This window comes from Nelusetta ayraudi, unplaced genomic scaffold (genome assembly GCF_046127955.1).
Source record: "Nelusetta ayraudi isolate G7.1 ecotype Tasmania unplaced genomic scaffold, CSIRO-AGI_Nayr_v1 ptg000042l, whole genome shotgun sequence".
NCBI lineage: Eukaryota > Metazoa > Chordata > Actinopteri > Tetraodontiformes > Monacanthidae > Nelusetta > Nelusetta ayraudi.
Genome location: NW_027466092.1, coordinates 11,920,121 through 11,933,432, shown reverse-complemented (window position 1 = coordinate 11,933,432; position 13,312 = coordinate 11,920,121). Strand labels below are relative to the sequence as shown.

General features: G+C 45.1%; 2 protein-coding genes across 3 annotated transcripts; both read left to right on the top strand.

The window, feature by feature from the left end:
• Positions 1-2,513: 2,513 nt before the first annotated feature.
• stub1 (STIP1 homology and U-Box containing protein 1) lies at positions 2,514-10,140 on the top strand. 2 transcript variants are annotated; one of them, XM_076034460.1, is made up of 8 exons: positions 2,514-2,661; positions 3,444-3,664; positions 3,756-3,954; positions 5,203-5,368; positions 5,497-5,572; positions 5,660-5,716; positions 6,395-6,511; positions 7,548-10,140. In XM_076034460.1, the coding sequence occupies exons 2-8, from the start codon at positions 3,551-3,553 to the stop codon at positions 7,671-7,673; spliced, it is 855 nt and encodes a 284-aa protein (XP_075890575.1). In that variant the 5' UTR covers positions 2,514-2,661; positions 3,444-3,550; the 3' UTR covers positions 7,674-10,140. The 2 variants fall into 2 exon arrangements, with proteins under 2 accessions (XP_075890575.1, XP_075890576.1); XM_076034461.1 differs by having other exon boundaries at positions 2,519-2,661; positions 3,449-3,664.
• A 499-nt stretch (positions 10,141-10,639) lies between these two features.
• On the top strand, positions 10,640-12,965 carry LOC142893656 (C-reactive protein-like). Its single transcript, XM_076034453.1, has 3 exons — positions 10,640-10,759; positions 10,839-10,908; positions 11,623-12,965. The coding sequence occupies exons 1-3, from the start codon at positions 10,655-10,657 to the stop codon at positions 12,231-12,233; spliced, it is 786 nt and encodes a 261-aa protein (XP_075890568.1). The 5' UTR covers positions 10,640-10,654; the 3' UTR covers positions 12,234-12,965.
• The last annotated feature ends 347 nt before the right edge of the window (positions 12,966-13,312 follow it).

The following is a 13,312-nucleotide window of genomic DNA, read 5'->3' as shown; positions in this document are numbered from 1 at the left end:
CTTCCTGCATTTCCATCTTCTTTCAGTTGAGACAGACAAACCATTCTTTCACTTTTTGTGCTCACGACGCATTCAGAGCCACTTGAACAAACTGCAATAAGTCCATGAAGCCTTTCCCCTCCTTCAAAATGAGCAAACCCAGCAAACAAAGGGCCACCACTGGGGATAAACAGCGCTTTTGTTTTACCCATTTGAACCTGAGGTTTCCCTCCACGCTCGGGAAGAGTGTGTTTGCCCTTTCTCTCTTTTCAGACCGCTCTGGCGCTGAATGGCTGTGACCACTGCCAAATGGGAAAACGACTACACAGGCAGAAAAGAAAGACCAGAATCAATCAGGAAGTGGCAGCTTTTGAGCCGTGCCAGAGGAGCCGGGCAACTTCCTGGTCGCGTTGCCAAGGTGACTGCAGGCTCAGCCAACTGCTGCAGTGGGCAGTGACGGGGGAGGGAGGGTTGGGGAGGGGTCTGGCAGGGGAATGACGGTTGGGATATTGGACAGCACGAGAGGGTGAGGAGTAGGCGAGTGTGTGTGTGTGTGTGTGTGTGTGTGTGTGTGTGTGTGTGTGTTTGTGTGTGGTGGGGGTTGAGGGAATTTAAATGTAAGCAACACTTGTTTAAACCGTTGCATTGTGTAGTTTCTACTCTGTGAAGCTTTTCAAACATTAACAAACTTCTCCATCCATCTTATTTTTTTTAAAAATAGTTGTGGTTTGATTTTTTTTTAATGCACAGAACTACGAGAGGTTGCTGCTATATGCATTTAAGGCATGTGGTTTTTGAAGACTTTGCAGCACTAGCGTAAATCTACAGACGGCCCTCAAGATATATAGTCTTCCTCCAGGTTGTTTCCTTCACAGTTCACTACAGTGAATCTATCTGCCTCCAACTAAGAATGGCTTCAGCATCCTCTTCCTTAAAAAAAACAAAAAAACAACTAACTTTATTTATTTAAAAAGGGACAGTGCATATTGATGAACATGTAAATGTGAATATGCCAGAATTGGCCAAAGGCTACTTTCCATCGGCAGTCCCTGGCAGGTCAGAAGAAATAACAATACAATGACAAATACAAATGAAAAATACAAAACCTTAATACGATAGAAGTATTGGACAACTGACACTAATAAAGTAACAAAGAACACTGAGAGGATACATAAAAACTTAAATTTAAAATTAGTGCTGACAAATCTGCCACTTTTTTAGATTGACTTTAAAAGTGTTAAATGTGTTACAGTCTCTTATTGGGGCTGGAATCTCATTCCAGACCTCAGTACCTTTGACTGATAACACCTTTACGCGCTCTTTCACGATAAATCTCCCCGTCTTCCTCAAGGCCTCCTGCTGGGCGGTTCCAACGTCTGAATTCTTCAACTGATATACATGTATATACTATGATTTGGAGAGTAATAGGCTGTTTTTGATATATTGATCATCCGAAGGATTGCAAATAAATGTACACAGTAACTAAATCTAGTTCTTATTTTGTTTCTGTGCATTGGAAAGATAAAACAAAACACTTTCAATAATGCACTGGTGTGAGGCTTGTTGGGTGTTCTGGGGGATCAGAGAAGCAGACTTGTGGGGATGGGTAAACACAGCTGGGGACACACAGAGCTGGTGGCTCTTCTGCTTTAAGGTCCCTTTCACACATTTATCAGCGTGTTTGCTCAGGGGATGTGCCCTAATCTTGGCGCGCTGATCTGCGGACCAGGCCTTCATGAAGACCCCGACATGCCGAGATGAAAGGGACCCTGTGCACAAGCAGGGATGCGCTAATTCCTCCACAGTTCAACTTGAATGTCCTTGTGCTTTATTGAGACTTATAAAGGTCACCTATGGATCGGCGTGTGTGGCAGACTCTGTCTGTGGGTGGGATTGCACTGATGATAACAACTGAATGTCTGAATTACTGAGTGATATCAGCCCATGGACAGATGAGAGATGAAAGAAACATAGTAATTTCGTAGGAGTAATTACTTTCTTTGTGGTGTGAAAACCATGAAATTGAAATTATTTTAAAACGCAAACAAAATAGAATACTGTCGAGGTATATATAGATGTTCTCGATTAATGATGTTGATGATGCATATCTATGACTTTGTATAGAAACATTTTTTACCAAAGACGGTAAGCGAAACACTTGATATTACAGTTATGAGGTTCTGGATACACTTTGGTGATAGATTGCCATCTAGTGGTGAGTACTAGGTAAGACTGCATCCTTGATTCCGTAACTTCCGAACAACAGATATAAAGTTTTATTTATTTATTTCATATATGTATGTATGTATGTATGTATGTATGTATGTATGTATGTATGTATGTATGTACACACACACACACATACGAATTCAGTAATACTATTGTATGTTGAGGCAAGGCAACATGTATATAAGAATTTTAATTACTTATAACCCACAATATCCAATATAGTTTACGTCAAGCTTGGTGCTGCAATTAAGAAATTAAACAGCCGAATCGACTTTGTAAGAAAAAAAAGAAGGGAAAAAAAGGCCGTCTCGGCTTCCGTCGTCGTCAGCATCTCACGTCAACATAACAACAACCTGTCATGATAGATCCAACAGGGGAGAAAATTGGCGATTAGCTCTTGATAATTGATGTTAAAATATCTGACGCACCTGGATGTAAGATTAGTACAGTAAGGTAAGTAACAAAACGGTCCGAAATTAGAAACGCGCCCTAACTGTGGCCGAGGTCACAAAAAAGAAGGCAAAACGATATTTGGCAAATAAGCTAACCTAGCCTAGCGAAAGCAAATGTCGGTTTTCTGGGGCTAGGATAAATCTTGAAATAAATGTCAAGGCCGCTGTTTTAGACCTGACACAACTACAACGTCATGGTTTGTGGTCTTATCATACACAGGATTATTTTTACTGTCTTTTCCGGAGAAAGAACGAAGCTCGTGAAGCCACCCCCCGCAGTCGCAGATCGCCAAGAGAAAAAAAAGGTCTTGCTGAGCTAGTGTAGCTAACAAAGCTATCTCTGAACGCCGATCGCTTGTTTCTCTCCATCCGCCTTGTCACGGTTTCTTGATTTAAGCAGATGCCGAAACTACATCAGAAATCACATCACAGCCAGCTATCGTTTCCAATGTTGCCCGCTTTTTTCATTTAGCATTTAGTTTTGTTTTTTGTTTTGTTTTTTATCAGCGATGACGCGTTTATTGTAGCGACGACCCATCACATAATGGAACATCGGGTGTACATTGTCTTCGGTCTGTCGGTCACCTGAGCTTCACATTCCAAGACAGTATAGTCACCTCGGTATTCTGTCACTGTGTGCACACCTAGCACGACAAGCCTTAAAACGCTTGTGGTGGGTCATTGGGGTGGTTGCATCGAATTCGCGCAAGACGCGCATTGCTGCTGGTGCATTGCAGTTAACGCACGCCGTGGATGTTTGAACTTTCCTCCCCCCCTGCCCAGACCAGGTGGGACAGGCCATTCTTGAACCTGTCAGCGATCCAGCCGAAGAGACGGGGAACAGGATAGGGAAGCAGGGCGAGGCGGGCCCCGCGGAGCCGGTGGAGAAGATGGCCGGCAGCCCGGAGAAGAGTTCCACCGCGCAGGAGCTGAAGGAGCAGGGCAACCGACTGTTCCTGTGCCGCAAATACCAGGAGGCAGCGACGTGCTACAGCAAAGCTATCGTGAGTGATAGTCGCCGTCAGACGATCCCACCCGTCATAGCCATATCTGCTTGCGCCCCTATCTGATTTCCAGCGCAACCCTGTGTTCCAGAACCGCAACCCGTCAGTGGCAGTGTACTACACCAACAGGGCCCTGTGCCATGTGAAGCTGCAGCAGCATGACAAGGCCCTGGCTGATTGTAAACGAGCCCTGGAGCTGGACAGCCAGTCGGTCAAGGCTCATTTCTTCCTGGGCCAGTGTCACCTGGAGCTGGAGAACTACGACGAAGCCATCGGCAACCTTCAGAAAGGTCAGATCAAGCTCTGAGAAGATTGTGATGGTTTTCTTTTGTTCCTGAGGCGCCCCGAAAGGTCCAAATTATTCCAATGGCAATAATTTTATTTCCCAGATTGGACTAAATCAACCTTGTATACACTATCCTCTGGAATAGCACATTTTTGTATATAATTAGTGATGAACATTTCTCAAAGATTTCTCTTTTTAATTCAGACCCTACCACCTTGGTGGCAGGTCTGTCCAGTTCATTTTTGTCTTCGGGGGGGCGGGGGGTCAACTTTGTCTTTGACTTCAGTCATAGCATAAGTGTTACAGCGGCAAAAAGTGTTGTTCAAGAGCCATAGAATTGTAATAGTGCTGATGAAACAAGGAGGGAAGGAAGGACGTGCAGTTGGCAGCTAAAGGAAAACAATAAATCATCCAGTGGCAGCTAATATGGAGCTGCAGTTCTTTAGCAGAAAGTAGGTTAATAGCACAGTGTCTTCTGTGGCTCTGGCTTTGTGTTAAGTTTATGCAGCAGCAAAAGTCAGTGGGGAAAAAATGGTTAAATCCTCAATTTGTTGGCATGCAGGGTGAATATACAGGAAAAGTGACGCGAAAATGGTCCGTCCAGCTTCCTTTGAAAATCTAGAGTCGGATGAGATCAGATCTCCATCTCTATTTGGATCACTGTATATAAAAAAAAAAGAATTGTCTGCTCACAGTCATTCACTAGGTGCACTGAACACTACACACGTGTAACCAGGGCAAACTTGCTGTTTCCATAGTAACAGCAATGGTGTGGCTCAAACGCAATGGTTGAGTTTAAAATTGTGTCTGCGTTTTTGGACAGAAAGAAATAGAATGACTGACAGTTCTGGGCCTGTAGGTCCCACACTGTCAGACTCAGGTTTGGACAAAAATGTATTTGTTCTTGCCCATTAAATTAAGGCTTCATGTGTGACCGTGACAAGCCAACACGTGGCTTTAGAACAGTCATTCAGAACAGTGGAGCACTCAGACACACAGGCTACTGTTGGAAGATCTTGGTCACGTGCATATGATGTGGAATCTTGACTTTTGCTTTTCAAGTGAACAGCGTACATAATAGCGTTGTGCTTTCATGCTGCTTTCAGAATGCATGTCTAAAGAGTCACTTTATCCAGTGACATGACCAGAATTCCTGTTGCATTCCTGGACTGATGGAAAAGCAGAAATCCACACAGCAGAATTCTGTAGAAACCTCTGGGTTTTAACCAAGTTTTCCTCTCACGTTTCGCAGCTTACAATCTTGCAAAAGAGCAGAGGCTGAATTTCGGAGACGACATCCCCAGCGCCTTGCGCATCGCCAAGAAGAAGCGCTGGAACAGCATCGAGGAGAAGCGCATCAACCAGGAGAACGAGCTGCACGCCTATCTAACCAAACTCATACTGGCCGAGAAGGAGAGGTGAGGCTGCTCTGCACGCTGGCAGAGTTCTTCCCCCTGCTAACCTCTGGTAACCTCTGGGGCTTTTTGTTGTGGTCCCAGTGGTGAGACGGTGATAATGTTGTCTGAATAATTGTTCTTCTCTGCAGAGAGCTAGAAGAATACAAAGAGAAACAGGATGACAATCAGAACGGGGGCGACGTTGCCAAGATTTCATCAAAACATGTATGTTTTTTTTTTTTTATGTTGTTTTCTTAAATATTAACGTGAACCAGTCGATTAAAAAAACATTTTGTTCATTACCGCTCATAGGACAAATATCTCATGGACATGGACGAGCTCTTCTCTCAAGTAGATGAGAAAAGGAAAGTGAGTATGAAAATATTCTACCACTCTTCTTATTTTCACTCGTTTATTTGCTGATTTTCCATATTCTACTATTCCTGCTGCTGGAGGAGTGAAGTTTATTGCACTCAGGTGCTGTTTGTCCTCGCAGACACTCTCGCTCACGGCGCTCACACTGACTGCACACCATCACTGTAGGATTGTTGACATGGCAACAAGAGATTGAGGAAGCCGGAGCTCTGGCCGCTTTATGTGCACTTGTGACGGCTCATTTGGCAAGATTTGATGGAGACGATCTGTCGTTCATTACTGAAAAATGTCATGGGGTTGAGGGGGAACTACACCTGTTTCTTAGCTGAACCATCGCTCTTTCCAGCCGCGACTGGTTTCCCTGGTAACCATCAACATGTCATGGCTTGTGAATAGATGGGTGGTTGTCGGCTGAACTGGGAAGATGTTGCCATGTTATTGTGAGGAGGTGCAAAAGCACCTGGCTGTAGGCTGTGCTGTGTCTAAAGGGAAGCAGATTGAAGGTCAGGAGCAGTGTCATTGCTCTGGTGTGGTGGTTTCAAGCAGGGCGATGAGTGTTTGGACATTCGAAGACTTAATCAGGCTTCAAGGAGAAGCGGTGACGGCAGCCGTGCATGTGATTTACGCTGAGATCTCTGACGTGTAGCATGGTGCCACTGCTTGTCCCTCCAGAAGCGGGAGATCCCTGATTACCTTTGTGGGAAGATCAGTTTTGAGCTAATGAGGGAGCCGTGCATCACGCCCAGCGGAATCACTTATGATCGGAAAGACATTGAGGAGCACCTACAGGTAAGAGCTCTTCTCCTCATTCCTCAAGCCCACCTAGACCTCCCGCCCCCTGTTTATTTCTTCATTGTTGAATCCAGTGGCACGGCTTTACACAGTTAATTATCTCTCTTTAGGGCTCTAGAAAACTGCACATTTAGCCCTCTGTTTAGCGCCTCCAACAAAAACTCTCCAGGTTCCAGCTTCCAGCTTCCTGCCAACACTGATACCTTGTTGGACCTCCAGCATGTTCAGAAAGGGAGAAAAAGCTGTGAGGTGTTTTCAGAGCGTAGTGCAATCATATGGCTGCAGGTGTGGCCACTCACCTGTGAGTGATAGCAGTGCCTTTTGTGACATCACAGAGGGTGGATTTCTATACGGGCGCACCTAATTTAGTAATGTTGCTCTCAGAGCCTCATATTTGAACATAAACCCTAACCCTAATTTATCACTTTGAAAATGATCTGTCACTCCAACATGCTCCCTTTAAATCATAGGTGTCAAACTCTGGCCCGTGGCCCAAATTTGGCCCTCAGTGTAATTATATGCAAAATCACTAGTGGAGCTGCTAATACTACAAATCCCAGAGTGCTCTGCTGGTATTTTGGCACATCAAGCAGGACAGGACGTGCATTGAAGGATATTATTATGACTTCATTGGTTTATTGTTGTTGTTTTATTTTGAAATGTATTATTAGCCTGTGGAAAAGGGTTACTGTTGCAATTTAAATGAGAAGGCTGCAAATAAAGAAGAGGCATACGATTTCTATTGACATTTTATTTATTTTGATGACTTTTTTTTTTTTACTTGATATTCAACTTTGCATGTGTGCAATATGAAGTTGTTTATTGTCGAGCATTAAGCTTTGCTTGTTCCATATCCAGGTTGAAGCAAAACTTGTTTTGGTCCATATGAAAAGGTTCACTGTTACATCTGAAGGAATATTTCTTCCCCAATAAATACCTATTTATGTGTGTATTTGAGTTTGACACCCCTGCACTGAATGACTCTTCCAAGGCAGCGATGCTAACGGCAGCTTGTCACCTGCTCTGTGTGCAGCGAGTGGGCCACTTTGACCCCGTCACCAGGAGCCCGTTGACCCAGGACCAGCTGATTCCCAACCTGGCCATGAAGGAAGTGATCGATGCCTTTATCCAGGAGAACGGCTGGGTGGAGGACTACTGAAGAGACCCCTCCTTCCTCCTCCTCCTCCTCCTCTTCCTCCTTACACGTCAACACAACGTCTGGGCAACACAGTAGAAAACAAAGAGAACATCCAGCAGACAGATCACACCTTTCCTGGAGATGAACTGTTCTAAAGTGGGAAAAGCCACATGATGGACTACTGAGTGGGAGCCATGTATCTTTTCCCACCTTTTCATCCCCACTTGTTACCGTTGCTGCAAAGTTTCCTGCTTCAAACTCCCAAGGCTCGACTTTTCAAAGTCTGCTGCTCCCTTTAAATCTGCCACCATTTTTCATTTTTCAATTTTCCCCTGCTGTGTTTTATGTTATTTTATTTTTTTTGAAATTTTTCTCCAAACCTGCCCCTTCAGAATAAGGGAGGCCGGGTTTTTAGCTCCTTCCTGCCTCCTCCGTGTCCTCTGGGTGCCACAACCCCCCTGGAGGACATCAATGTTTCACACAAAACCATTCATAGAAAACACAGCACTTGGTGGTTGCTTTCATGCAAACGTTGGCCTTTTTCATGGCATTATCCTTCAGTATTTCTCCCCTCCTCCCCTTGTATTTTTTTTTTTTTTTTTTTCCAGAGCGTCTGAACTTTTTTTCTACGTCTTAATGCACACGTGCTGAAATCGTCCCAATCATGCCAAACACCTGTTTTTCCAGCCACTGTGGAAAAACGGGTTTGCAACATTTTACATCGTGATTATTGAAACATAGGCGCCAGTTCCATCCTCCACCTGCGGGTGGTGCTCTCAACGCACTCATCGCACTGTGACTGTAAAAGTAAACCTTTATGTTTCTTGCATATCAATCACCCCCCCCCCCACCCCCCACCCCAACAAAAGACAATGAAATGGACAACGTGAGTTGAATGTATGCATCGTGTACTGTCGAGGCTTCACCTGCAGCAATTCACTGTGTGTCACTTTTGAACCCGAGCCGACGCGAGGCGTCCTTTGAAACCGTTTTAACCTTGCTGGATACAATACACTAACTTTGATTGACGACGTCGGCTGTTGCGGTTGCTGCTCAAACCCACCGTTGAAGAATGAATCTGTCCCGTGTGTCGGTCATGGAAACAGAAAGTTGCCCGGACGAAGACGCGAGCGCTAACGCGGCCTCCGAGTTCGTCTTTGCTTTTCCTCTGCGTCGCCTTCACGCGGCCTCGGGCCTCTTAGGCCTCGCTGGCTCACACCTGGGTCTTTCCTTTACAGACGCAGCTTCCTCTATGCAGGTTTGCTTTCTCATCCACACGCAACACACACTTTAAGCTTTAGCAAAACTCCTTCCAGGAGTGATTGATTTTCCATGAAGAACAGCTTTGCACGTGCAGTCTGGACTTTTGGTTCCCATGCCAACAGGTTTTTCAATCAGTGAAGACATTTGGAAAATTCTGTTGCTGCATTTTGGATCAATGTTTCGTTGGCCAAGTGACGGCAGATGGTGGCAGTGGTGACCAGTGCAGCGCCGCTTCCAATATTTCTAGCAGGACATTTTGCAAGTGATCAGATAAATGTGCACCTGCTGTTCCGTTGTCTGCCTCTCATCCTCGGTGTCCTCTCACCCAACTCCAGCGCTCAGCAGTAGATCAACTCCATGGCCACGGCTCCTCCTTTTTGCACCATATCACTGTCGTCGTCGTTAATGTTGTTGTTGAGCCTTTTCTCCGCTTTTCCTCAGACTGTCTCGCGACACTCTCTCACTTTAACGTGCACTTGATGCCTGACGGCCCGCGTTTGCAGCTGGATGTGGATGAGATTATTTTAACCTTGTGGCATGTTTCGGTCCTGGCTGGTATGTGCAGGATTGCGTTCCTTAAATTGAAGACTGCAATTTAAAAAGAAAAAAAAAAGAAAATAAACACTCACGTAAGGTGGTGTGGAGATCCCCAAATCACCTCGATCTTATTGCGCCGCACTCGCTAAGACAACTTGGCAATCTATTTATGAAAAAGGAACTCGAGTCACAGGGAATGTTGAGGGCCGCTGCCATCACCAAGTCCACTTCTCGTGTTAGAAATGCTGGAAATTGCTCCAATCATCCTGTCCGTACCTCAGCCCCAGTCTTTCTCTATGCTGGTCTGCTGGCATTAATCTCCAAAAGACATTTTCAATTCAGTGCTTTTAAGAGTAAAAAAGAAAAAAATTAAAAATTTCATTGTGCATCTGTGATGAATTAGGCTTGTCAGTGGTTCATGTCTGGATGCCGACAAGTGTAAATACCTTGCTTGTGTGTGTGCGTGCGTGCGTGCGTGCGTGTGTGCGTGTGCGCCTGCGTGTGTGCGTGTGTGTGCTCAGATTTGACTTCACAACGGAGAAAAAAAACATTAGGGTTCTGTTTTTATTTTATTTTTTCTTTCTCTTGTAAAATCCTAGAGCTTAAGAAACTGTATTAAATGTAGATATGTTGATAACATGAATGTGTGTTTCAGTATCCGTTTGTCACCATTAAAATATAAACTTTGGGCTCAGTTGTCGTGATTTTGATGCGCCAGTCATGAACACAAACCACTCACCTGCAGTTTACGCCATTTTTGCAGAGCCGTGAGTCTCTTCTGATTGGTCCTCTGGTCTCCATTGTTCTTCTATGTGGAGGTTTGCTCACAACACCTTCTCTTAATTTCTTTATTTTCATATGTTGTATTTTTCTTTTTTGTCCAAAAATGCTTCATGTTTCTGTGCATTAAGATGATGAAGCTCTATAGTGGCTCATGCTGAAAGTTTATTCTGTTTCTCAAGGTTTAAAAAGCTTTTATTTAATTTGTTTGTTTTTTTTTAATCTTTAATTGTTAAATTTTATACACAACCATCAGCAGAATTAATGAGTGATGTCATAATTAATCTCTGAAGTCATAACTCTAAACAACACTTACTGTTATGGACTCACATGGTGGCGAAAGTGTGTGGTCATATCAGTCATGCCCCTGAAGCGCACACACACACACACACACACTGGGCCTATTGTCCGAGGTCCACTGGATGAGCTGGCGTCACACTCAGTGCCTGGAGGGAAGAGGACCGTGCACGGAACATCGGCGAGTTCCACTGAGTAACGTTGAAGGACAGCAAATCACCAACAACATGGTAGGAAGTGATTTTAAAAAAAGGTTCATTTTAAAGGCAAGTGTACGGCAACAATAGCTGTGTGTGTTTCTGGTTGCAGGATGTCAACTTTGCTGTGGTAGTTGTCGGGATCCTCGGATGCTCTCTGACTCTCTGCTCAGCCAGCCAAGGTTTGAACTCTGAAACACACTTCATTGGATTCTTTGAGTTTTCTCATGCACATCTATTTTGTTGCTTAAAAGATCAAGATTTATTTCTGCTGTGTCAAAGGGTTTAATACCTTGGCTGTAGCAAAGTATTTTCAGGCCACTGGAAACAATACTGCAGATTTTTATATTTCATCCCTGGACTCTGCTGGAGCTGCCGTGTGTTAAAACTCACCCCAAGAAAACTGCATATTTAGCCCTGCATTCACAGCCTGGGACAAAACCAGTCTGTCTTAACTTCCCGTTCATAGTGATGTTCTTCAGAGTGGGGGAGGAGAGGAGGTGACCACCGGGACGGAGTCATCTTTTCTAAAGTGCTGTTCCTACTGTGTCCCAGTATCTAAATGCCAATCAGCTCTTAGTTTATTGTCCTAACACAGGGGTGGGGAAACCTTTTGACTGCTGGGCCACAATGAGTTCTAAAATGTGACAGATGGGCTGGAGCAGGAGCACGGGAATGGAGTGTTTTGGTGACACACCTCATAGGAGAAAAAAAATGTATCATGTGATATCAAGAAAACGTGCTTTAATGTCAATTGAAAATGAACAAAAGCAAAGTTACAACAAAATAACTGTCTGTGAAGCCCTACTGTATTTATCTCTTTATTGAGATGACTCTTAATCTGAAAGAACGGAACCCTGACGCTCACCTCTCCTCTCCGTCTGCCTTCGCTCCAGTCGGCCTGACCGACAAGGTCCTGATCTTCCCCTTCGAGACGGACTTCAGCTTCGTGGCCCTGATCCCTCAGAAGGAGATGGCTCTGCGGGCCTTCACCCTGTGCATGCGCGTGGCCACCGAGCTGCCCGAGGAGCGCCAGATCATCCTGTTCGCCTACCGCACGGCCGACTACGACGAGCTCAACGTGTGGCGCGAGAAGGACGGCCGCATCTCCTTCTACATGAGCGGCGACGGGGCCGTCTTCCACCTGCCGCCGCTCACCACCTTCCGCACCAGCCTCTGCCTCACCTGGGAGTCCCACGCAGGCCTGACCGCCTTCTGGGTGGACGGCAAGCGCAGCACCTACCAGGTCTACAAGCCGGGCCACACCATCCGTCCCCAGGGCACCGTCCTCCTGGGCCAGGATCCAGATAAGCACCTGGGAGGGCTGGAGGCCACGCAGAGCTTCGTGGGGGAGGTGACCGACCTCAACATGTGGGACTACGTGCTCTCCAGGAGCATGATCCAGGCCTGGTACTACGGACACAAGGTCCCCAGCGGGAACATCTTTGACTGGGCCACCATCGAGTACGAGCTCAACGGCAACGTGATGGTGGTGGACGATGACTGACTGGCTGCTGAGGAGCCGCCTTCAGGTGGGGTGGCGGCCATGGAGGGCTTCACTGGACTGGTCAGCGCACTTGTTTCTCTTAGATTCAATCTGGCTTCTTGTTAGGATACAACAAAAATTCAAAAAGATCTTGTTTTACTTCCCAAAAAGTAACTTCAAATAGAAGTCGTAGGTCGGAATCTGTTGAAGTCTCAATGGTTTGTTGGCCGCCGTCGATCAAAACCGGCGCTGTGTTGAAGTCCCGAATGTGTCCATCGGGGGGCACTCTAGAAGTTTACAGCGAGCCCTTGTGTCAACTGACAGAGCTGATAGAGTTTGGTGTCATTGTGGTGAGACATTGGCTCACAGACAAAATAACCATATAAATTTGTATAAATTGAATTTTACAAATACAAAATCAAAATGAACTAACAGGTAATTCCGTGCAGTGTCTCCTCTCTTAGTATTAAAGAGAGCTGATGGTTGTAAATACCCTTTAATGTCAGATTGTAACAGCAGCAGAACTAATCTACTACTGTGAATATTTGCAGCATTTTGCAGACCCCTAGACCTTTACTGTTTGTGTTGCTGAAGGAGGTCTGACTGATGTGAAAATCCACCATCTGGAAACCCTTTTATTAACAGTTTGCAGAAAATCAAAACCTGTGACAACTCACTGGCAGGCGCAGTTCCTTCTCCTCACACCTAATTTTGGAAGCAGCTCTTGCGTTTGAACACCTCAGATCTTGAAAAAGAAACAACAAACAAACAAACTAACATCAAGCCGAGAGCACCCACTTTTGGAGGGTATCCAGCGGTAGTGGAAAAAAAAGGAGATGTTCAAACAGCACGACTGGGAGATGCATTATTTCTACTTTGATGATTTAATTGCACTCAGAGACAAATAGCAATTACCATGTTTAAAATCCATCGGCATGATGTCGCCCTCGGTGAGCCACCCCGCTCATGAATTTTCCATGTTTCAGCTGATGTAAGAGCGCTTTTGGGTCTGAAATAATAAAAATAACTTAAAAAAAAATCCTGCCATGTGCATAACTAATAATGTTTGTAATTAAAGAGCATCATTTCATCTTTGAACT

Bases quoted from the DNA above. Each gene is read 5' to 3' on its own strand.
- stub1 (XM_076034460.1), top strand. From the start codon at position 3,551: ATGGCCGGCAGCCCGGAGAAGAGTTCCACCGCGCAGGAGCTGAAGGAG. The intron at 3,955-5,202 runs GTCAGATCAAGC...CACGTTTCGCAG, and splicing joins CATCGGCAACCTTCAGAAAG to CTTACAATCTTGCAAAAGAG. The intron at 5,717-6,394 runs GTGAGTATGAAA...TTGTCCCTCCAG, and splicing joins AAGTAGATGAGAAAAGGAAA to AAGCGGGAGATCCCTGATTA.
- LOC142893656 (XM_076034453.1), top strand. From the start codon at position 10,655: ATGAGCTGGCGTCACACTCAGTGCCTGGAGGGAAGAGGACCGTGCACG. The intron at 10,760-10,838 runs GTAGGAAGTGAT...TTCTGGTTGCAG, and splicing joins AGCAAATCACCAACAACATG to GATGTCAACTTTGCTGTGGT. The intron at 10,909-11,622 runs GTTTGAACTCTG...CCTTCGCTCCAG, and splicing joins TCTCTGCTCAGCCAGCCAAG to TCGGCCTGACCGACAAGGTC.